This window comes from Uloborus diversus, chromosome 7, assembly GCF_026930045.1.
Source record: "Uloborus diversus isolate 005 chromosome 7, Udiv.v.3.1, whole genome shotgun sequence".
NCBI lineage: Eukaryota > Metazoa > Arthropoda > Arachnida > Araneae > Uloboridae > Uloborus > Uloborus diversus.
Genome location: NC_072737.1, coordinates 158,017,576 through 158,040,492, shown reverse-complemented (window position 1 = coordinate 158,040,492; position 22,917 = coordinate 158,017,576). Strand labels below are relative to the sequence as shown.

Below are 22,917 nucleotides of genomic sequence, written 5' to 3'. Positions count from 1 at the left end.
CAGGAATAATACTAAGATATCTTACTGTTGCTCTGAGGCGACGATTATATAACTAGAGAGTGAACAAATATACAAGATATCTGTTACTTTATTAATTACATAGCATTTTATTGATATTCTAATACAAACACAGATAAAGTAAGACAAAACAACGTAAGTAATTTTCAAATTTGTGCTTCTACTTACGTTCTTTTGTCTTACTTTACTGTTCAGCACAAAGGTATTTATTTATCTTAACAAACACAGATGTTTAAAATTTATAAGCATAAATTATTAACACAGGTAAAAAATACTAGCAACTGTTCAATAATGGGGGAATTATCATAACGTGGAACATGCAAAATTGGCATAGCTGCTAAAATAGATGTCGCCCCTTTCTTTACTCAATCTAAAGTTTACATTTTTCGAACCTTTTCATGCTAACTAATGGCGTCTTTGGCAATGTTTATATTTAAATGGCTAAATTAAACTATTTGGAAGAAATTGTTTCAGGACCATTTCACAGTATTTTGTCCTAATGTAGAGTCCGTAACATGACACTTTTTTTTGCCATAACTATTTAACTTACAGTTTGATTAGCACAACATTTTATTTTGAGCTAGTCCTATCAATACACAAACTGAAAATAAAACAATGTGCTACTCAAACAATAAATTAAATAGTTATGGCAAAAAAAAATGTCATGTTGTGGACTCTACATTTGGACGAAATACTTTTCCAAATGGCCTTTCATTGTAGTGCAACTTTTAGAAGCTTAGTTTAACGGTTTATTTTGCTTAAAAATTAAATATTAAATTTTCAGCAACGTTTGACAAGCAGACAGGTTTATTCGTTTGGACTATAGTTGAAGCAAACTTAACCTGGCTGCGTCATATTGCTTTGAAAAGAATCTGCTTAGACTTCACAACACCAGGTTAGGTTTGCTCCAACTAAATTTTGGTGAAAATTTTTGAAAATGCGCTAAGTGCTCCACGTTATGATAACTTCCTCTCAGTAAGCATTGCAAAAGAAACATACCTCTCCTCTTTTTGATGATTTTAGCAATGAAACTAAGCATTATGTACTTTTCGAATACAAATGTGTTCTTTACCAATCAAAACTTGACCACATCTTAAAAGAATTCACTGAACACCACACTATGGCATGACTTTATCATGGTAAAGTGGAAATAATAAAGTTTAAACTCTTCAGAATTTGGAAAATAGTCACTTTTTTAAACATTCATTAGTCTGATGATGTACATGGTGTCGTAGCAACTGGTCAGAAACGAAGAGAATTAACAATGAAGAAACACAACGTGCAAGTACTCATGTGGAAAAGTAACTAATGGGCAATATTACCTGAAGAACTATCAGAAGAATCACTGTCATCATCTTCTCCTAGAAGGTGTTGAATGTGCAAATCAATCACATCATCCATGTTCCAATGTTTTTGTATTCATTTGCGCAAAACAAAACTAGTGTTGCCATGCGCAGTTACGTTTTTTTTTCGTTTTTGAATGACAATTGCCAAGCGGCGGAGAGCGCTTAATCTGACAGCTGCCTAAGCGCAGAAAGTAAATTTCAAAGTGGAACTTCGAAGTTGAACAAAACTACGTAAATCATTGATAAACGCGCAAAGCAAATGAGCCTCTTTTTATGAAGGAGCATCTTTAACCGCTAAAAACTATAGTTGCCGAATAAAAGTTAACTGAAGCATTGCGTTTCAAATGCACAGGAAGAAAAAAAACGATTTTAAACATACTAGGTACTGCAGCGCAGCATGATCTAATAAGTTTGACAGTCCAAAACACATTGGTTGCATCGACGAACCTCACCGGTCGACCGGTAAGTAACCGATTACAAACCGCAGCGCTCTATCATCTATCGGTTACATCACCGGTTACCATTTTAAGCTGTTGATTGGTCTCGTTATAAGCTATGGTCATACAAACAAAATTGCTTGCGGCAGTCACGCGGTTCATGAACAACGATTTATGCATGAACAACGCCAATTTTTTTTTTTTTTTAATGTTCTCCTTTCTTTTTATCACTGACATTTGAGTGACAACTTTTCCAGTGTAGTTTTCTTCATCTTTGTTTTGAAAATTTCGGCTGCACATTTGAGCGTGTGACTATTATTGAACATGTAGACAAGTGTTTCTCCTTTTCTCTCTAGATTCTATTTAATTTCATCTATGTGATGGCTTCCAATAGAGAAAGAGAACCTCTCTTGAGTTCCGTAAATTCAAATATCGGATATGTTATCGAAAATAATTTGAACTCACAGAGAGTGCGAATTCAAACTTTGCACCTGGGAATGCTCCCAGGAATACTAATACTCTTCTTAGTACTTTTGGAAAGAATTGGTTATTATTCATTGGATAGTAACTTATATCTCTTCCTATCCACAAAGTTTTTTTGGGAGCACGATAATGCACTGAGTGCAATTTATATTTTTTCTGGTACCTCGTATATATCCTCTTTATTTGGTGGTTGGTTATCTGACGCATATTTAGGCCGTTTCAAAACTATTGGATTGGCCTTCATATTGTTCACTGTACCTTATTGGGGTTTATATTATATAAGTGGTGTTTCAATGGAGAGCATAAAACCTGATGATTTGAGAACTGACCCCGATGCATCTGCCCCATGGTTCAGTGAACAGTACAGTGAATATTTGACTCCTATTTTGATAGTTGCTGCTATCGGAACTGGAACTATAAAAGCCAATATTGCACCATTTGGAGTTGAACAAGTAAGATTAAACTTAGAGTAACTTTCCCTTAAAGCTAACATCACTTTGTTGACTTGTTCTGCCTTGGTGATAATAGAAAAATTGGAGTCAAATACTTGTAGATGTCGCAAATTATACTTGTAGATGTATGATTTGCGACATCTACAAGTATATGGCTACTCTAGGATTTAAAAACTGAAGTTTGCTGAATGTTACCAAACTAGAAATTTTTAGTTTGCAATAGAGAAAAATAATTTGACCTTTAACTGAAAAATACCAAGTTGATTCTTCAGTACAAGTTTTTTTTGCAGTGAATTCACATAATCAGTAAGTTACCGCCCATAAGCCAGGGCAGTGGCAGAAATACGGTAAGAAATATACTTACAACCCGGTTATGACATCTAGAGACTGCAGCTTTGCACGCCTGGATCTGCGTACCCGCAGTGCGGGAGGCCCACATCCTTATGAAGCCCAATGGTCCAAGAAATTAAAGAAAAAACTAGCACTAAGACTTATTAATGTTGCAAATATATACTGTTGGCATCTGGGGCTGCAGATTTTGTTGCAGGGGAGGGGCCAAAATTTATAGATCAAGGCCTGCAGCTTTGTTATAGACTCCTCAGTCTGGAATAGTCAGTAACCAAAATAAAATCAGCTGTCCTCTCCTTATCCATTCCCTCCCAAATACTAAATGCGGTAGAATTACGGTAACCGGGTGGCGTTGGCGTATTTTTTTTAAAAACTGCCAAACTTGGCACCTACTACTCAATGTAAACAAAGTACTACAATGTAAACACAGAAAATTATCCAAAGAGAATAGACCTAAAGAAAAGGGGGGGGGGAGCTTCGGATCACTCAAACTATCACCTTGGTAACTAGAACTGCTTATTAACCTTTTTCCTTCTCTTATTGTATTCGTAAAAAAAAACAAAAACATTAAAATTCATTTTTCCTTTTTTAAATGAGGATGATATAGCAAAATATGCAAAGAATCAAATTAATGATTAAGCCTCTCTTTTTAACTGTACTATAATATTTTTCTTATTTTAAAATTAATTTTGCAGAAAAGACAAATGAGAGATTTTTTTTTTCAAGATGTTAACATAAGATGCGTGGGAAGATGAAGCCCAGTTTCTACAAAAATGAGTTTTTGAGATATTAGAAGAAACAGGTTTTAGATTCGATACTAAAAATAGCGAAATGTTGGAATGTGATGCTTTTGTTCTTTAATCAGTGGAAATCAAATAAGCAAGCTTGTACAAGAAAGCTAAAGCACAATGTATGACAAAAATGTAAAAAATTAAAAATGAAAAAATTGCTGATGCTGCTTTTTACGTTCTCATTGCAGTAATACTGAACTCATTTTTTACTTCAGTTTGATGATTTTTGAGCAGTCACGATTGCTCATTGCTCTCACTTGACTGTTTTGAATTCCTATATGATTTTATTTTCTCCCCGTCTCTTTGCAGCACCGCCGTCGACCGACCGGCCCCTCCCGATGCTGCTCCTCTAGCGAAAACAGTCCAGGTTGCGTCCATATCCTACACGCCTACATACATGCACTTACATACACACATAAATATACGCACCTACACATCCACCTACACAAGAATATACGTATACATACAGACAACTACACACATGCATGCATAGACGCCTACACATAGACACATAGACACACACACGTCCCTACATACACATACACCTTCTCACATACACACAGCTACCCACACACTCATGTCTGTGCACAGACACAAACACACATTCCTACACACAAACATACATCTCCCCCTAAGCACACACACACAAATGCATGCATAGACGCCTACACATAGACACACATACACACAACTACCCATACACTCATGTCTGTGCACAGACACAAACATACATATCCCCCTAAGCACACACACACAAATGCATGCATAGACGCTTACACATAGACACACACATACACACAACTACCCATACACTCATGTCTGTGCACAGGCACTTGCTTACACACAAACATACATACCCCCCTAAGCACACACACACAAATGCATGCATAGACGCCTACACATAGACACACACAACTACCCATACACTCATGTCTGTGCACAGACACAAACAGACATGCCTACACACAAGCATACATATCCCCCTAAGCACACATATCCCCCTAAGCACACAAACACAAATGCATGCATAGATGCCTATACATAGACACACACAACTACCCATACACTCATGTCTGTGCACAGACACAAACACACATGCATACACACACACACAAACACAGGCCTACTACACACACACACCACTCGTGGTTGCGAAAAACATAATCTGAATTCAAGGTGTCAAAATTCAAATCTCTTTTTTTTTTATTACTTAAAATAGTTTTCTTGAGAAATTAAAAACTTGGGGTACAGATGTGATATACCCCCCCATTTGGCGACATTCGATTTTTTTGCACAAAATTAAAATATTTTTCTCGCCAATGAGGCGATAAATTTTTAAGCATGGTATCCCTGGTGAAACTAACCTGTGGTTTGCAACGCGAAGGCAAACTTGTTCGAACTCGTTTACTTGGGTTCTTTACTTGGTTTTACGCAGGAGAGATACGTGTTGTTTTGTGCAATATACCTTACAGGAATGCTTATTTTGTGTTAGTTTAGATTCAGTAGTTGTGTTTTGAAGTAAAAACATTAGAAAATTCCAGTTTCTTCAAACTTGAAGGTTAATAAAAAGTTAACTCCAACGTGGTGTGTATCTGTAATGTGCCATTGTCATATGATGTATTGTTTTAGACTGAGTGTGAATATTTATACCATATAAAAAGGTAAGTTCTTTATTTTAGAATTTAAAAAAAAACCTCTCACTTCCAAAATTCTTTGTTTTTACAAATCCTTGAGGGGTTCTTGTAGTATACATAACTGTGACCATACTCCGACTGTAATGTATATTAACAGTCGGAGGGATAACGGACCGAGCGGAGCGAGGTCCTGGCGAGCCAGAGGTCTCATAGTACTTTCGTAATGAGACCGAGGCAGGGCCGGCGAGCCGAGGTCTCATTACGAAAGTATTATGAGACCGAGGGCTCGTATCCCGGAGAAATGATGAAAAAAAATTAATGCATTAATTTCGACTTGTAATTAATACAATAATTTATTTCATTGTATTTTAATATGTTTACAAAAAACCCCGGCCCTGTACATTTTTGAAGCATATATTCGTGACGTTTTTTGTTGTGCTTTTATGTTGTTTTTATATATATTGTGTTCTGAAGTGCTTTGATCATGTTTTTTTTATCTGATTTTTTCCTGTTGGCGCTAAAAAAAGCATCGCTAAGAACGATGTATGACATATGTCGTCATACATCGTTTTTTTTGGCGACGCTTTCTTGGCGCCAACAGGAAAAAGTCGCCAAGGGTGGGGTATATCACATCAGTTCCAAACTTGGTTTTTCTTTTTTTTTTCCCCCTCTCTCTTTTTTTTTTTTTGATAAAATTTTTTTTTTTTTAGAAGCGGAGATGTAGGAAAAGAAAGAAAAGATCATGATGAATGTGAACAAAAAGTTCCATGACATTATAAACGATGTTACACTTTTTATCAACATGTTTAAATTCCTAAGGAACATGAAAATGAAATGTAAACTTCTTGCAAAATTTAACAAAAGAAAAAACTGGATAGAAAACGGCATTAGTCTGAAATAAAACGAGAAAAAAACCATTAAAAATATTTAATGTTCAATTAAGACTTAAAACAATAAATACTAAATAAGTTAAATCGCATCAAAAGATTCATGCATAAGACGTTATCATAACTAAAATTGTATTTCAAACTTACTGAATAAGTTATTACGATAACTAATAAATTTAAAATTTAAGATGGAACAAAAAAACATGAAGGAAATTACTTATTGTGAACAAATTCCATAAAAGTACCCAAAAGGTATGAATAACTAATTTTTAAATCTGTAACTTAAAATAGTTATAAGTGACAAACATTTCGCAGTGGAAGATTTTATAAAATGTTTCAAAGTTCTAAAAATGGAAAAAAACACAATATATGTTCCTAATTTTCAGAAAAAAAGCTCCTTGGAGAAAATTAAAAATATTATTCTATGGAATTAAAAAAGATTTATTGACAAATAAATTACAATTTCGTCTGGTGGATTCTGAATTTGTTGATTGGCCAAATGAATAGCATATCAGCTCTGGTGTAGGGTTGCCAAAATTGTTCCGTCGCCAAGGTAAGGTAGTGGGTTGCCAGGATGAAACATTTATCGCCGCAACCCGGTTACCGTAATTCTACCCTAAATGCCTATTGCTTTCTCGTTTTTAACATAGAGCAAAATGATCCCAGTAAGCACAATTTCAGTACTCTCGCGACTGCCATCTATCGAAGGTCGAAAGCATTAGAAATTAATAGCCGAGAACACAATTGGTTAACTTCTAAATTTAAATTTTAAAATTAACAACTTTATTTGAATTGTTTATATCCATGGTGATAGCAACATGTATTGCCACCAGGTAGCGTTGTTAGTGTAACATCAGAGGAACACTTTTTGAAGCAAATGTGATAGTCATTTAGTATTAAGGAGGCGTTGCCTTATCTGTGATGAGAATCATCAGAAATAAATCTCCCCAGTTCCACACAGTGTTGCCAGATGGTCAAATCCAGATTTCCCCAATTCCCTTCCAACTTTTCCCCAAAAAGCAATGTTTTCTATCAAAATTCCCCAAATTCAAAAATTATTTTTCCACTAATATTTTCATACAATGAATCGTTTTCCTCTGACATTTTTGTCTCTTGAAAAAAAAAATTTTCCCCGAATAGCCGAATTTTCTTATAAATTTCACCAACTTTTTTTTCTTCCCATTTTCGCTTTTTTTTTTTAATCTTTACTAATAATAAAGCTGAAAGTCTCTCTGTCAAGATCTCTGTGACGCGCATAATACCTAAACCGTTCGACCGATTTTCATGAAATTTGGCAAAGAATTAGTTTGTAGCATGGGGGTGTGCACTTTTAAGCGATTTTTCGAAAATTCGATTTTGTTCTTTTTCTATTCCAAACACTGGTCCCACATGATATGAGCCTTTTTTTGGAAAAATAGTGGGTCATGGGCAAATTTGTTGAAATATAATCCCCAAAATTGTTTACTGGATTGGCCCTGGATTGAACTCTGGAATTCTTTCATACTAGGTTCCCTGTCTTAAAATACTTTCATTTTATGTAGCACACATTTATAGAGTATTGAATGCGTTTCATATACAATTGAATTTGGTTACTGTGACATTGTTTATAAGGGCATAAAAAGTTTTCCCTTTCATTCGCCCATAAACAGAAATGATAATAGTGGAAAAGAATGCAAAATTACATTGTTTGAATGAAAGATTTTTTCGAGACTACGGAACACTTCCTAAAACGGAGTGTTCGTGAATTAGAGTCTTGTAAAATCCAAAATAAAGAGCTCTAGAAAAAAAACTCAGAAAAAGATATCATCAACAAATGTCATTACATAACATTTTTTTTTTTTTTTTGACAAATTTAAAATTTTAAAAAATTGAATTTCAAGTGTATTTTTTAAACGATTGAATGCTTGTTTCAACACTTTTAAATTAAAAATATGTATAATTTCTGTTGCAGATGCAACGTTATGGAGTACATTTTTTGAAATTGTATCTCAATTGGCTTTACTGGTGTGTCAATATTGGAGCTTTTGTTGCTATTCTTGGTATTACTTATGTACAGCAAATATGGGAATTTCAATATGGTTACGTGATTGCTGCAAGCTCATTAGTTGTTGCCACCTTTCTTTTCTGGGTTGCTTATCCTATTCATTTCCATCAACCTGTAAGTGAAAGTCCAATATCAAGAACATTTAAAGTCATGAAAACAGCTTGGAGATTGAGCAAAAACAATAACAGTAATAATTCAAAGTAAATAAAACTTGTATTTTTTTCATGTTATATTCATTATTGATGTCGTAACTAAAAATGGGAACTGTTGGGGGGAAAATGGAAATTCAAGAACGGGGTGATCATTTTTTGTTTCCAAAGAGGTTTATTTCCATTAAGGGAGAAATTAAAATTATTGATATTTCTGGCACAAAATAATGTGTTCAAAAATTTAGAATAACTTACTTTCCAATGCTGTTTTAGTTTTGATAGTGTTTGAAACTAAAAGCTGCCTGAAAATTGCCCTTTTAATTGAATTTAGACGACACTTTACGTGGAAGCAATCTCTCCTTTTTGGATGTGGGAGAAACAGTAGAATTTATTCATTTATGCCATTCACAAAGCAAGATCATTTTAAAAATGATAAACACAATAAAAATAAAATAAGTAAAAGCATAAAAAATAAGAACTTTCAAAACCTTATCTTTCCTTTCTGAAGAATAAGATAAATGCTATTAGTTTCATTAAAGTGAAGAAAATGTGAAAACTAGTGAAAAAGTCTGTAGTGTTGCTCTGATAAATTGAGTTATGGCCTTGACAATATTCATCTCTTATTGAAGAGTTCAGTGAAAAAGGGACACATTATTGACACACAGATTTGAGTCAGAGAATAACTACTCCCTCAAAACTACTGCAAAAATAATCCAACTCAACTCGGTGGCAATTACCCTAAATGAGGTAAACATTGTCAAGGTCATACTCAACGTATCAAACCACACTATAATATACATTCGTTTATAAAATTTACTGTATGATACAAATATATACACCTAGTGCTATAGAAAAAAAAATGGGGAAACTCACCTTGGGATTTAGGCAGACTTACCACAAGAAAAGGTGGTTTGGAAACCAATTAACATGCATTTGCATTGTTTTTACAGTAAAAAAATATACAAATTTTTCAGAGGATGGTGCCCCATTAAACTACAATACTGTAGAACAAAACAATCAAAGAAGCAAAATTGTGCAGTTGGGCAATTCCACCGTTACGGACGTAACAATCACAGACTTTAAACACGCATAATTTCAATTTGGTTTCATAAAAAGCTACAATTTTTTTTTCTGTTGTATAACTTGGTGTTATCAATGCTATCAAAAATTTGGGTACAGATTGCTTTATTACAAAAAGTAACAAAAATTAAAAACTGCCTGTTACGGACGTAACTCAGAAAACAGCAAAATGTATACATTGTCATACAATTGCCAATATTCCTGTGAATTATTCATAGATTTCTAAAATTTTCTTTGAAATACTTGTTCTAGAGATTTCAAGCTTTCTAAAACCATAAAGTTTTCATGGATATTGTTTGTAAAATTTATGATAGAAATTTATATATTTGTTACGGACGTAACAAAAAAGTGTTACGGACGTAACATGTCTGATATGCCAATAGCACAAAGCAAATAAAAGCTTATGTATACTAATAATTTTTGTTAAGAGAGTGCAATGGTCTAGATTAACACATTATTATGACCCTTTAAGTTACACTTTAATAGTTTTTAAAGATTTGGGGAGGTATGGAGCACGCCCCCGTGCATATGCCGCCATGTAAATAAATATAAAATATAAATTGGTGTGTCATAAAAAGTAATATTATCCAAGGGGAAATTAAGCAAAACAAAAGTGGAACTATTCAGTTACAAATAAATTTTTCAAATTATTAACATGAACATGGAGGGGAGGGGGGGGGCGGGCTTCTACAAGGGAGTACTTTTACAGTTTGAGAATTTTCAATGATTTTCTCTATCTATCAACAAACATATTAACTGCCAAATTTCTTTTAAAGTTTAACAGTTGCCTTTGATTTCGATCGCTTTTTGATAGAATTGGCACGTTTTTGCCAAAGGTGGTAAAAAACGGTCGAAACTGACATCAGAAAAATGCATTTTGGCCAACATTTGCCTAAGTAATCTAAATCTTGCTTCAAAACTAAATGTGCTTTATATAAGAATCAGATGTAGCTAGTTTAATATTTATTACTTTTAACTCTAATCTAACTATGCTTTTTAATTTAAGTTTTAAAACTATAAAATATTCAATGTTTCAATGAAACAGTAATCTACGTATCTTTTTTTTTGTTGTTGTTGAGAGTAAATAACAATAAAAAGTAACTCAGTAACTTTGGTTTAAACTATTAAACAGAACAAATTATTATCTCTAAGTTAGTTTTTAAATAAGAAGTCATATCAATTTGGCTATGCTTTCAGAATGATAAAAGTTTAAAGAGAAAAACTGCAATTAATATCCGTAATATCAATTTTTTTGAAAAAAAAAAAAAACTTTATTAATGAAAATTACGCACAAAATGCTTTAGATTTCATCTCGTTAAATGATCAAGTAATTTTCACAAAAATCTACTTGGAGAGCACTACTTTTTTTGTGTCATAGTGCGTTGATGAAGCAAAGCTTGAGAAATTAAGAAACCCTTTAGAATATTTTTATGCATGTTATTAAGCATTAATTGCTAATCTAGAATTATTAACACCAATTGAATTTATTGCATGATTTGGAGGACAAAAAAATCTTACCTTGAGAGGAACACCTCAGAGCAACAGTAGGATATCTTAATGTTATTCCTAGGATTAGATGTCTTAATGTTGCTCTGAGGTGACTATGTGTATTTCAATAATTTTAAAAAATGAAATTAAATATCCACTAATGTTAATAAAATTTTGAAAATCACAGTATTAGAAGTTTTGTTATATCATATTACATGTCATACCCTATATTTTCATTGCCCATCCTGTACTGTTTTTCGTTTTAATTGGAAATATACAGGTGTTACGGACGTAACGTACTGCTTTTTGTTACGTCCGTAACAAAAAATGTTACGTCTGTAACGCCATTTTTTTTATAACTAAAGAAATTCTAATGTTTTAAACTATGGTAAACAATTACTCTGATGGATCGCTAAAAGGACAAAAAAGGATTTCTTTTAATTTTGATTTTTTAGGAAGTAACGACAACTTTTGTTAAATTTTTGTTACGGACGTAACATTGAACTTCATTTTTTTTAAATTGAAATTGCCTAATTTTATTTTGTAAAAAAATTAAAATAAATGCATGTTACTATAGTATTATGTTAATAGTTTAAGCTGTACTGCAATTAATTTCGTTTATTTTTATTTTGCTATTAGAAATAAGAGTTTGAAAATGGGGTACTTTTTTCTGATTGTTTTGAAGACCCGACTATCATACTTCCAACTAGGAAAAAAAATTATTATTTAATTTTTATTAAAAAAGCAATGCAATATTCTGAAAATACACATTTCAAGCTTTACAATGATGTATAATATAGCAAAATACCTGTAATATGAAATTTTGACCTACTGGTTTCACTTTTCATGGAATTGCCCAGTTGCATATGCTTGTATGTATTTGAAAAGAATCTGTGCTCTGCAGTTGGGAGCAAACCTAACCTGGCAGCGTTGTAATATTGTAATTAGGATATGCATAGCCTTCACAATGCAGCCAGATTAGGTTTGCCTCTACTAATAGTTGTGAGTGATCAACTCAGTTTGTTTTTATTAGTATTGTTATTAGTAGCAAGTTTTAATTCATATTGAAATTGCTAGTATGTAGTATATGTCTGCTTGCTGTTGTTTTGTACTAAAATGCTTGTATTAAATAGCTTAGAGGTCATCAACCGTCCTTCTTGGTTAGACATGGCAAAAGTGAGATATGGTGGCAAATATCATGAGTCTGTGGTTGAAGATGTCAAGTCTTTGAAAGCTATATTAATAGTGTTTATCATACTTATCCCATATTGGCTTTTATATTTCCAGGTAAATAATTCTTTTGTTTCTTTTCTTTTTTTTTAAACTGCTAGCCCCTGCTCGCTAACACTCACTAACTTCCATAGATTGCTTCTGAATCTTATTTAATTCGTAAAAAAAATATAATAGTATCAAAAACCAGTAAACATCGAAATTAAAAACATATGCAAAACCAATTGCTCATAGTTCAGGGAAGGAATCACAAGTTTAAAAAGAACCAAATTAAAGTTCAGGAACTTCCTACCCAGACCTTAGTTGAATCCCCAGACGGTTGTGGATCATGTTCCCTTTAGAAGAAAGGGTGTCAACACAAAAATTTGGCCAATGTGGTTCTCCAGGGAAACTAAAGACGCTTTGCATTACAAGCAAGCCGCTTTTCATAGGTTTAAAGAGACGGGTCACTGTGCAGATAGGCTCTAATATTATAAGGCAAGGCATAAATTTAAGTATTTGGTACAGATTCAGAAAAGAGAGTTGGAGCAAAGACTGGCAGATAACATAAACAGGAATCTCAAGAGGTTTTTTGCATACACTAATTCGGGGAAAGTTCGAAATAGTCATATTGGACCACTGGTTGATGAGCGCGGAATTTTAATTCAGGATGATAGTGATATTGCTAATATTCTTAGTAACTCTTTTTTGAGTGTTTTTAACGACAACTGTATCTCAACAGTTGACACCAGCAAGACACAAACTATAGTACAACTTGAGGACTTTGTATTTTCCAGGGATGACGTTTTACTTCATTTGAAAAAAATTAAAGAGGCTAAGGCTCCAGGACCAAATAATATTTTTCCAAAAATTTTAGTTGAATGTGCAGAGGAATTCGCAGATGTAATTGTAAATATTTTCAATTCTTCTTACAACTCGGGGACAGTGAAAGAGGATTGGAAGCTGGCTAACATTACTCCGCTCTTCAAAAAGCAGTCTAAAGGGAGTGTGGAAAATTATAGACCTGTGAGTCTAACTTCGGTGGTTTGCAAAATTTTTGAAACATTGATAAAAATTAAGATAGTAAATTTTTTAGAGACTAATCATCTATTGACTAATTTTCAGTACGGCATCAGGAAAGGTAAATCTTGTGCAACTAATTTATTACATTTCTACGACAAACTTACCATGACTTTAGACAATAAGAAGCCAGTAGATGTTGTTTACATTGATTTTCAAAAAGCTTTCGATAAGGTACCGCATGTTGCTGTGCTTAGCAAATTAGCTGATATAGGAATAGGAGGGAAAATTTTCATTTGGGTAAAAAACTAGCTGACCAGAAGGAAATAAAGGGTAGTTGTAAGGGGAAATTATAAGAAGATATTATTAAGGGGGTTCCTCAGGTATCAGTGTTAGGGCCTGTTTTGTTCATTGTTTTTATGAACGATATTCATAAAAATACTTCTGGAAACATGAATTGTTCTGCTGATGATGTCAAAGTTACGGGGATTGTAGAAAATGAAGAACTATCAAATCAGCTGTAAGGGGATCTAGATCATATTACGGAGTGAGCTGATAAATGGGGTATGGCCGTTAATGTTAGGAAATGTCAAGTAAAGCGGAATTTTACCCAGAATGCATTACATGAAACAAGTTCGTGTCCTAGCTGCTAAGGATGCTGGGTAAAAACTGCTTTCTGTGGTACAATGGGAAACCTCGTTTTACATGGAAATGGGGAATTTTTCAATCGGGTTTTTGCAGAGCCAGAGCGGGGATTTACCGCGTCGAAAAGCATGTTGTGAACGCGGCTATTGGGGTCTTATAAACTGACTAGGACCAACCTAGCTGGGCCTAGAGCCTGTTGCTGATCGTCACATTTGTATTTATTATGTTGCCGAAATACTGTTCATTATTTGCTGTCAGCAATCTGAAAAGTACGGTTTTGAAGGAAGGTAAAATTTCTGTTTTCAGAGTTGCTTCCGTGTGAAATGAAAACTCATCCATGTAAAACAAAATGATGAAATTAATTCTTAAACCTTGTTTAATCAAATCCGTGTAAAATAACCCCTTTTAAATTGAGGGTCTGCTGTATTTGAAAAGTGAATTCCTTGAACACTTAAATAAATATGAGACATATATTGTGTCAATGCCAGCGTAGGAATAATTTCCTGACAAATATTTAAAAAACAAATGTATTATTATTTGTTTTTCAGCCCTAAAGCATATTTCTTCTTTGTAGATGCAAAGTACATTTCAAGCCCAAGGTTTAAGAATGCGCTTAAGCCTCGATCCGAACAATCTAAATCCTGAGTTTGAAGTAAGTTTTTTTTTTTACATTTAACTTTGAAAACAGTTTTCTATACAAATCATTTGTATTTGCTATGTTTTTCAAGCTGTACTGTGCTGAAATAATTTTACTACTGGTTTAATGCAGTGCTGCTTTTTTTTAACCTACTTTCCCAGTAAAAGTCAGAAAAAGAAGAAAAAAGCATGAAAGAATATTATATATATTTATAGTCAGGATTTTAAAATGACTTCACTTTCCACAAAAAGAAGGGGGGCTATAATTGATAGGGGGGTTACTTTCGGGATTTTATGGTATATAAAATATTTTTTGGATTGGAACAATTTTCCGTTCAATTTTGAACAGTTCAAATCCCTTAGCATTAGCCCTTAACGTACGGGAAACTGAAAGTCTATGTAGATTCTGCGCTTGAAGGCAGATTTACTTCAAACAAATATTGTTGGAAATAGCTCTTGACGACAAGCTCCTGACTCCGACTCCTGAGCGCGACAATTAGTTGAACTCGGACTCCCCGACTTCGACTCTGATTTCGTAGCGTTGGCAAAAATTTATATATGGAGGAAAAATGACCGACTCCAATTCTTAAATATTCGACTACGACTCTTTTATCCCAAAATAAGTTCGACTCCTACTCCACAAACATTGGCAGAGCTGCGGACTCTAAGGGAAATGACCAATTCCAACTCCGAATCTTTGAATTAAATACCTTCGACTTTCGAATCTGACTCTTTTATCCCAAAATGAGATTGACTCCGATTCGGACTCCACAGCTTTTAACTGTGAAATGATTATTGTTAATCAGGGTTGGCAAGGTTTTGGACACTACGGTAAAAACCACAGTGAAAACCCTGGTTTTTACCGTCCTGTCCAAAACTATGTTTTTAGAAAAATTGTATTTTGTGAAAAAACATTAAAAACAGAATAAAATGTATTAAATTTAATGCTTCAGATTGATTCAATAAGATCATTCAACTTATTTATGCAGCTGATTTTAATCTAGCTACATAGAAGTTGAATTCTTGATTACAATTTCAATTTGTATGCATGAGTCTATTTTATTTTTCATTTATTATTTTTTTGATAATAGTAACCAAATTTCCCTATGTTTATGCATGTGTGCAAATGAAAGCAGCATTGGCAAGGTTTTTACTATCCTGTTCAAAACCCTTGTGTCCGAAAGTGTCCAAAACTATTTTTTGAGAAACTATATTTTGTGAGAAAATATCAAAAACAGAACAAAATGTGTCAAAACTATTTTTTGGACTATTTAATACATTTATTCAATGTGGATATTCAAGTATAAATATATATATGGTATATAACTTATTTATGCAGCTGATTTTAATCTAGTTACGTAGAAATTAAATTCTGAATTTCTTAAATATGAACTAAAAAAAGAATAGCACAAGAGTTTTATAATTAAGTGTTTAATCATCAATTTCTTGTTCTTTAATCTATGATTACAAAAGTAGTTTTCATAAAAACATTATGTAAAAATTATTTGCAAAAACCATTAAAAAAATTAAGCTTTTTTATTCACCTCAATATTTATTGCACATTTAATAACATTCCTTTGAGTTATAAATGGAACTGAAATTAGTTGTCTTGGTAGTGTTGTGTATTTCTTTTCATAACTCTACCAACCGTTACTTAAGGAAGTTTTTATGTAATAATGTTATTGGCAATTTTTTAAATAAGATATTTTTTATATTAACATTTTGAAGAAAAATATTATCAACTACTCATTAATTGAACCTCAGTAATGTCTATATTTATGCATTACGAATGTTGCAGTAAACACGAATTGATTTGATTACACCCCTATAGCTTTAGCATAGTTTTGGACAGTTTAAGACAGTTTCGAACACTTTTGGACAGTTTTAGACAGTTTTGGATGGTAAAAACCACTTGTCCTGTCCTAAACCCAACCCTGTTGTTAATATGACTTGTTTTTAATTTTCACTCTGAAGTTTTCATTTATGTATTCAGTTTTCGGTGGATAAACTCTAAGTAGTTTATGTTTCTACTTTAAGATATGCGCAAACTTTTTTTTTTTTTTTTGACATTGAACATTATTTCTAAGTTGACATTCTGTTGTTTTTATTTGATTTGGAAAGTTCATTAATTCATTTGAAACATTATTTTTTGGAAACAGGGGAAAAACAAACTTTGTTTTTTTGTTTTGTTTTTTTTTTTGATATGCTATATTTAGTTAATGAGCTTATTAATTCTATTCTATTTTTTTTCTTTTCTTGAAGCTGTTAAATACTTTTTTGTTTTTAATGGAAAAAGTGTATTAGCTGCTTTGTTTAAAAGGTGCTGCTATTTTATTTGTTCGTTTTATTTATTTTTTTACGCATCTAATTTTTTTAGATGAGTGAGGCATATTTTGTTCCTAAAAATCAGCTTAAAATATTAAAGAATTGAAACAATTTGCGATTTTGATAATATTGATCAAATACTAGAAAGTAGTTATGGGTATACAGGAAAGTAAGCTCGTTTAGTTCTAGACGGAACTTCTTGTGTTTTTTTTCGACAGAATTTTTTTTACGTTAGATGAAATGAATTCTAAAGGCTATACTATTGATCTTGAAGACTGATATTTATGTTACTTTGATGTTTTGAAAAATTAGGAAATGATATTACAGTCGGATCTTGACTTACGTGAGGGATGTGTTTCAAGACCCTTCGCGCAAGTCAAAGTTTCGCGTTGTGGAAAAACGTATGTTTAGTATGCACATCTAATTATTTCAGACATGTGTTAACACCTCTCAAATTGTTGCAAACCATTTCTTAACTATATATTACCGTATCTTTTACAAGGAACTGATTTCTTACTGTATTTTTAAAAAAGTGTTACTATTTGACATAAACCACTGTTATGAAGCACAGAATCAATGATCAATGAGAGGCATGAATTAACAGTACAGTACTTACATTAAATACATGACTGCATTATGATAGTACTGAACAGCAGATATCGTAAACTTAATTATATATTTTTAAATAATAAAGATGATGGTTTATGCAGTATGGGAACATCCCTCTTTCTGGCCTCTTTAATCCACAATGAAAGAGCAGCTTACATTTTCACGATGTTTTTATTTTGCTCAGACACTACTCTGCAAGCTTCAGTATTAAAACTAAGTTCTAAACTGTTACGGATTATGACTTTAATTGTATGTATCGAAGATTCACTCATATCCAATTGTCGTGCTACATTACAAGCACTTTTTAATTGTTTAAGCATATTGAGAATCTTGACCTTTTCTTTAATGGTCAAAAACTTTTTCTTTTTCTTTCCACTTTCGCTAACTTAAGATGAAAAAGCGCATTTGAGAGCCATTCTATTTTATCAACATTAATAAGTAAAATGAAAAAAAAGTTAAGAATCGGAGCGGTTATTTGTATAAATTGAAGCAAAGCATTGTTTGACTAATACTGTGTGTAAACTTCAGCTTTGATGGATGCTAAAGGGATGAAACTCCATTCATGAAACCAATATTTAGTGTCACCGAAGCCCATTCTAATGCTCCGCTGCTCCTCTCCAAAAAATTACATGTTGCGTTCGAGCAATTTGCATCGGCAATAAAAAAATTCATTCCTCATGAAATACTCGCGTAGTAGCCATTTTGCGTAAGTCAGATCTCGTTGTAGCATGATCCGATTGTATTGTCTCTTGACGTTTTAATTTTAAGTTTTCTCTGTTTAGATACCTGCAGCATGGCTGATGTTATTCAATGTGATATTTCTGCTCATGTTTATACCTCTGATGAACCAAGTAATTTATCCATTTTTAAGTGCAAGAGGTATAGAGATAAGCATATTTACTAAAATTCCAATTGGAATGGCATGTGCAGTCATGGCCATGATTATTGCTGGAGGTGTAGAATGGTATCGAGTTCAATGGTAAGTACAGTAAAGAGTGATGTAATAATTCTCTCTCTATTTTATCAAAAAAAATCAAAAACTGAATTGATAAAGTAAAGTTTTACAAAAAATAAAAAATTGTATTTGACTTGGAATAAAAAGGCCCTCTATTGAGTAAGAACAATTTTTACCAAGAAACCCCATTAGATTAAAGACATCAAACCCTCAAAAGCCACATCTGCAATCCTTAAACATTAACAATGCTTCTAAAAGTCATTGTTAGATTGAAGACAATAGTTTCCATTAAAATTGATGATCCATCTTGTTTGTCTGTCCACTGCAAAAAATAAGTTGTAAAAACATATTCTAAAGAGAATTCCCCCCCCCCCCCTTTCCACCGACTACCTGAACTGCCTGATTTCTTTAAAAACTTGTAATAATTTTATTTGTTCACATTCAGGCAAAATTGGCAACAGATTAATTAAACTATTCGGCTTAGGGCCGTATACAGGAGGGGGGCATTCTTAGGACTCCCCCCCCCCCCAAGAAAAAAGCTTGGTTTGACATTAAAATGCTCGTTTATATTTAAAATTTTCCAAAAAATAATGTTCCAAAATTCAAATGCCTTTTATGTGTAATTGCATAAAATTTCTTTCATAATAGATAACACGACTTGAACTCATTTTAGTGCTTAACTTTCCTACAGTTGAAAATACTCTTTCTATATTCACGTAGGTCAGTGTTACTGCCTACGTGAACAATGTGCGTTACACCTCTAATTGGAAATCTCTCAAACAATCGGTCTCTTGCGTGTTATTTTTGGATAAATATTTTTGAGTGTGTGTTTCTTGTGTATTGAGTGCAATATTATTATTTTATTTATTTATTGAATTTATTGCTAGTTGTAATTTCTCTTCGAGAGACGATACTTTTCCAATGTTAACATCATTTTCTCTTCATCAAAACAGGTTTATGTTTGCTCTGTATTACCCTTTTGGTTTCACATTTACAATAATCTTGACTTAATTTGATCTTGTAAATTTTATCTTATTCGTTTTCGCTTTCTTTTCAAAATTCTTTACAATTATAATAATGAACATGTCTGAAACTATGTTTCAATTTAGCATGCTTTACTTCTATGCAAATTTTTAAGGCACTATTGAGGGTGTTCTGGTTTAACCTGCAAGACCTTTATTTTCGCAATCGTTAGATACATACTTTCAATTTCAAAAATTTTCAAAATCAGATTCCGATTTACGACATTGAAAGTTTGAAGCAAAACTAAAAATAAGTCAAAAAGTACAAAAGTTGAACCTCAAACAATAGAAAAAATCACACTCTAAAGTGAGCCATCAAAGAAATAGAAATAATTAAAGCATGGTGCACAAAAATGCAATTTTTCTCGCCATCTAGTAATGACATATCATTTTACAATCTTTCCGTTACTTTTGTTTAATGATATCCTATTAGTTTGTGCTTTTGAAGCTAAATTTTCACAGCAATAGATTAATTTTGGTTCTGTATCATAGAAAAAAAAGATATGCATTTAAAATATGAGAAGAAGTGGAATAAGTCGAATTGAAAATTCTTTAATTGAAACGATTCGTTATTTTCAGCTAATGCCGGTATTTCGAAGTTGCAAATTTGCTTGAAGGACCGGCATTCGGTATACCGGTATTGCATTCCCTAGATGGGACCTCTTCCTGCAGAAATTTTCTTGTTCGTGCGAAAAACAGAAAGCGTAAGCTTTCTGTTTTGGAAAACATTTTGGAATAACATCTTACTTAGAAATGAAAATTAATTCAACATTTTTGGTTAAATTGTTGTATAGTTGTAAATAGAAGACTAAATGAGGAATTTAATCTTTAGAACTTAGTTGGATCAGTTAATCAAGACAATGAATGTGTTCTCGTGTGAGGGTGCATATCAGCATTAAGACTTAGTAGTTTGGTATTTTTTTGATGAAATAAGGTATCATGCTGCTCATTTAAATATTTTAAAAACTAATTTTAAACTATTAGCCCAAAATTTGGTTATCGTAAACAATGTTTTTTATCAGGATAACGTTAAGAATCCCAAAGTATTCAATGTTTGCTTCTGATGCCTCAAAATTTGTCCTTAGACTTAGAAATATCTCCTCAATTGCCAGATTTAAACTTAATGTAACATACTTAGAGAAATCTGAAGGCTAGATTACAAAAATATAGCATTGAAACGAAAAGCGAACAAGAATCAGTAAGACTCAAATAGCGATTGAACACTTACTCAGAAATTGCACAAAAAAAGAATGAAAAAACAATGAAATCTATTCCCAAACGTTTGAAAGCTATTGTTGATACTGCATGATACTCTACTAAATAATAACTTTGTTCAAAGTTAGATTATTTACTAATTTTTTGATATTTTTTCAAAGTGTACAAAGACTTTTGTGAGAAGTTTCTGGCACTTTTTGATTATTTGTTTCTTAATAATCAAGTTTTATTATGTTATTAAAAATTTTCATGTAAATTTTAAAGAAAATTGATCATAGACTTTACAATTAAATTCCCATTCCAAAATATTTTTTAACCAATGGATAGGGGCGTATTTCATTGAAAATCGTAAATGTACGAACACTTTTGGGAGCCACTGTATTTGACTAATACTTAATGTCCTTATCCATCTTTCTGCAAATTTCTTTACCAAGTTCTAATTGGGGGGGGAAAAAAAGGTGACATATGAATTTATAGAAGTGTTAGAAAAGTTTAATGCTAAGAAATTCCTTAGATACAATTTTTATCTTTAAAAAAGTAATAGGGATACCAAAAATTACTAATCACAAGAATGCATTTTAGTTTGACTTTGGTAACATCACAGAAGGACAGAGGCGCAGGGAACGACGGCGGAGGGGATTACCCACAGAAAATTTTCAAAATAGTCGTATGAACGGTATTTCAAATCAATCTTTGGTTGTGCAAGGTTGCAAGGAGAAAAGAGTCAGGGATCTTTAAAATCCATGTAGAAATTTTCAAAATTGACGTCAAAAATCACAATTTTAGAACCTTTTTTGAAACTTTAGAGGAAAGTAATGTTGGGGTTCTTTCCTGAAATTGTTTCAAACTTGACGTCAATTTGAAGCTATTTTTTATGACCTTAGCTTCGGAACAATCACGGCTAATTCCGAAAATGTTCCGAAACTGAAGTTTTAAACATGCAATTTTGGGTTATCTTTGTTGACATTACTGGAGAGAGCAAGGTTTGGTCGTCTCCTACAAAAGTTTTCAAAATTGAAGTCTAAAACCCAAATCTTTGGGGACAATGGAGGATCCGGCTGCTTTCCCTTAGAAATTTCTGGGCACTAGTTTCAAAACCTTATTTTTGGCTATATTTGATAACGATAAGAGGAAACACGTGCGGAAATTTCCAACTGAAGTATTTTTTTGGAAATTAAATCAATTTTAGCCTATTTTGGGGAAGAGAGAGTTTGGAGTCTCTTCCAGGAAAATACTTCTAAAGACATTTTATATCTTTGGTGACATTAAGGAAACTCATCGGTAGATCTTTCTGGATATTTTTCAACAATATCAATATCTGAAAAATACCATTATAGAGTATCTTTGGTGACGTTAAGGGGATGCCTTAACTTCACGAAAAGTTATGAAAGCCAGGCAGTTCTCCTCTGGAAATTTTTAGAAATGGAAGTCTCAAAATCTTATTTTAGTATTGTTTGATAACCATCGGACAAAGAGCAGGCAGGGGTTCGATGTACCATCACGAACTGTTTTTTACTTTCTTCTATATCTAATATATAGAAGAAGGTATTGGATTCATGCAAATTTTCAAATTTCGAATTTTGACGGATTTGAACGTTTTGAGGTGTGCTGAGTTCATTTTGACCATTTTTGGAAAATGTCTGTCTGTGTGTGTGTGTCCGTGTGTGTGTGTGTGTGTCCGTGTGTGTGTGTGTGTCACGTCTGTGTGTGTGTGTGTCACGTCTGTGTGTGACCAGTTTTTTGTGGCCACTCTACAGCAAAAACTACCACATGAAATTGAACGAAATTTGGTATACATACGTGCCCCTATGTGAACTTGTGCCCATTGGTTTTTGGCGCGGATTCTTCCAAGGGGGGTGGAGCAATGGGACGTTTTTTGAGTTATGCTTGCCTGCTATTCCCCAAGAAGTAACTGGCGGAATCCAACAAAATTTGATCCATATGTTGCCCCTAACAGGTACAGGTGCTGATTCAATTTTGGTGTCAATAGCTGAAACGGGGGTTGAGCTATAGAACGTTTTTTATCATCAATTGTGACTGCTGTATCTCGAGAAATAATAAACAGAATCAAACAAAAATTTATCGACAGGTAGCCCTTAGAGGGTGTAAGAGTTGATTCTATTT

General features: G+C 32.9%; 2 protein-coding genes across 3 annotated transcripts in view; one reads left to right on the top strand and one right to left on the bottom strand.

Moving 5' to 3' along the window:
- Positions 1 to 1,453, bottom strand: part of LOC129227037 (protein cereblon-like) — a 44,313-nt gene extending 42,860 nt beyond the window's left edge. The window contains exon 1 of one of the 2 annotated variants that reach the window (XM_054861673.1): positions 1,341 to 1,453. In XM_054861673.1, the coding sequence (XP_054717648.1) occupies positions 1,341 to 1,419 (79 nt within the window). In that variant the 5' untranslated portion in view covers positions 1,420 to 1,453. Of the gene's footprint in view, positions 1 to 1,017; positions 1,126 to 1,340 lie in introns of those variants that run through there. The other variant, XM_054861674.1, reaches the window with a different exon arrangement.
- Positions 1,454 to 1,959: 506 nt separating this feature from the next.
- Positions 1,960 to 22,917, top strand: part of LOC129226958 (solute carrier family 15 member 4-like) — a 31,503-nt gene continuing 10,545 nt past the window's right edge. Inside the window, exons 1-5 of the mRNA XM_054861586.1 lie at positions 1,960 to 2,736; positions 8,348 to 8,640; positions 12,291 to 12,444; positions 14,606 to 14,683; positions 18,384 to 18,580. Of these exons, the coding sequence (XP_054717561.1) occupies positions 2,182 to 2,736; positions 8,348 to 8,640; positions 12,291 to 12,444; positions 14,606 to 14,683; positions 18,384 to 18,580 (1,277 nt within the window). The 5' untranslated portion in view covers positions 1,960 to 2,181. The remainder of the gene's footprint in view (positions 2,737 to 8,347; positions 8,641 to 12,290; positions 12,445 to 14,605; positions 14,684 to 18,383; positions 18,581 to 22,917) is intronic.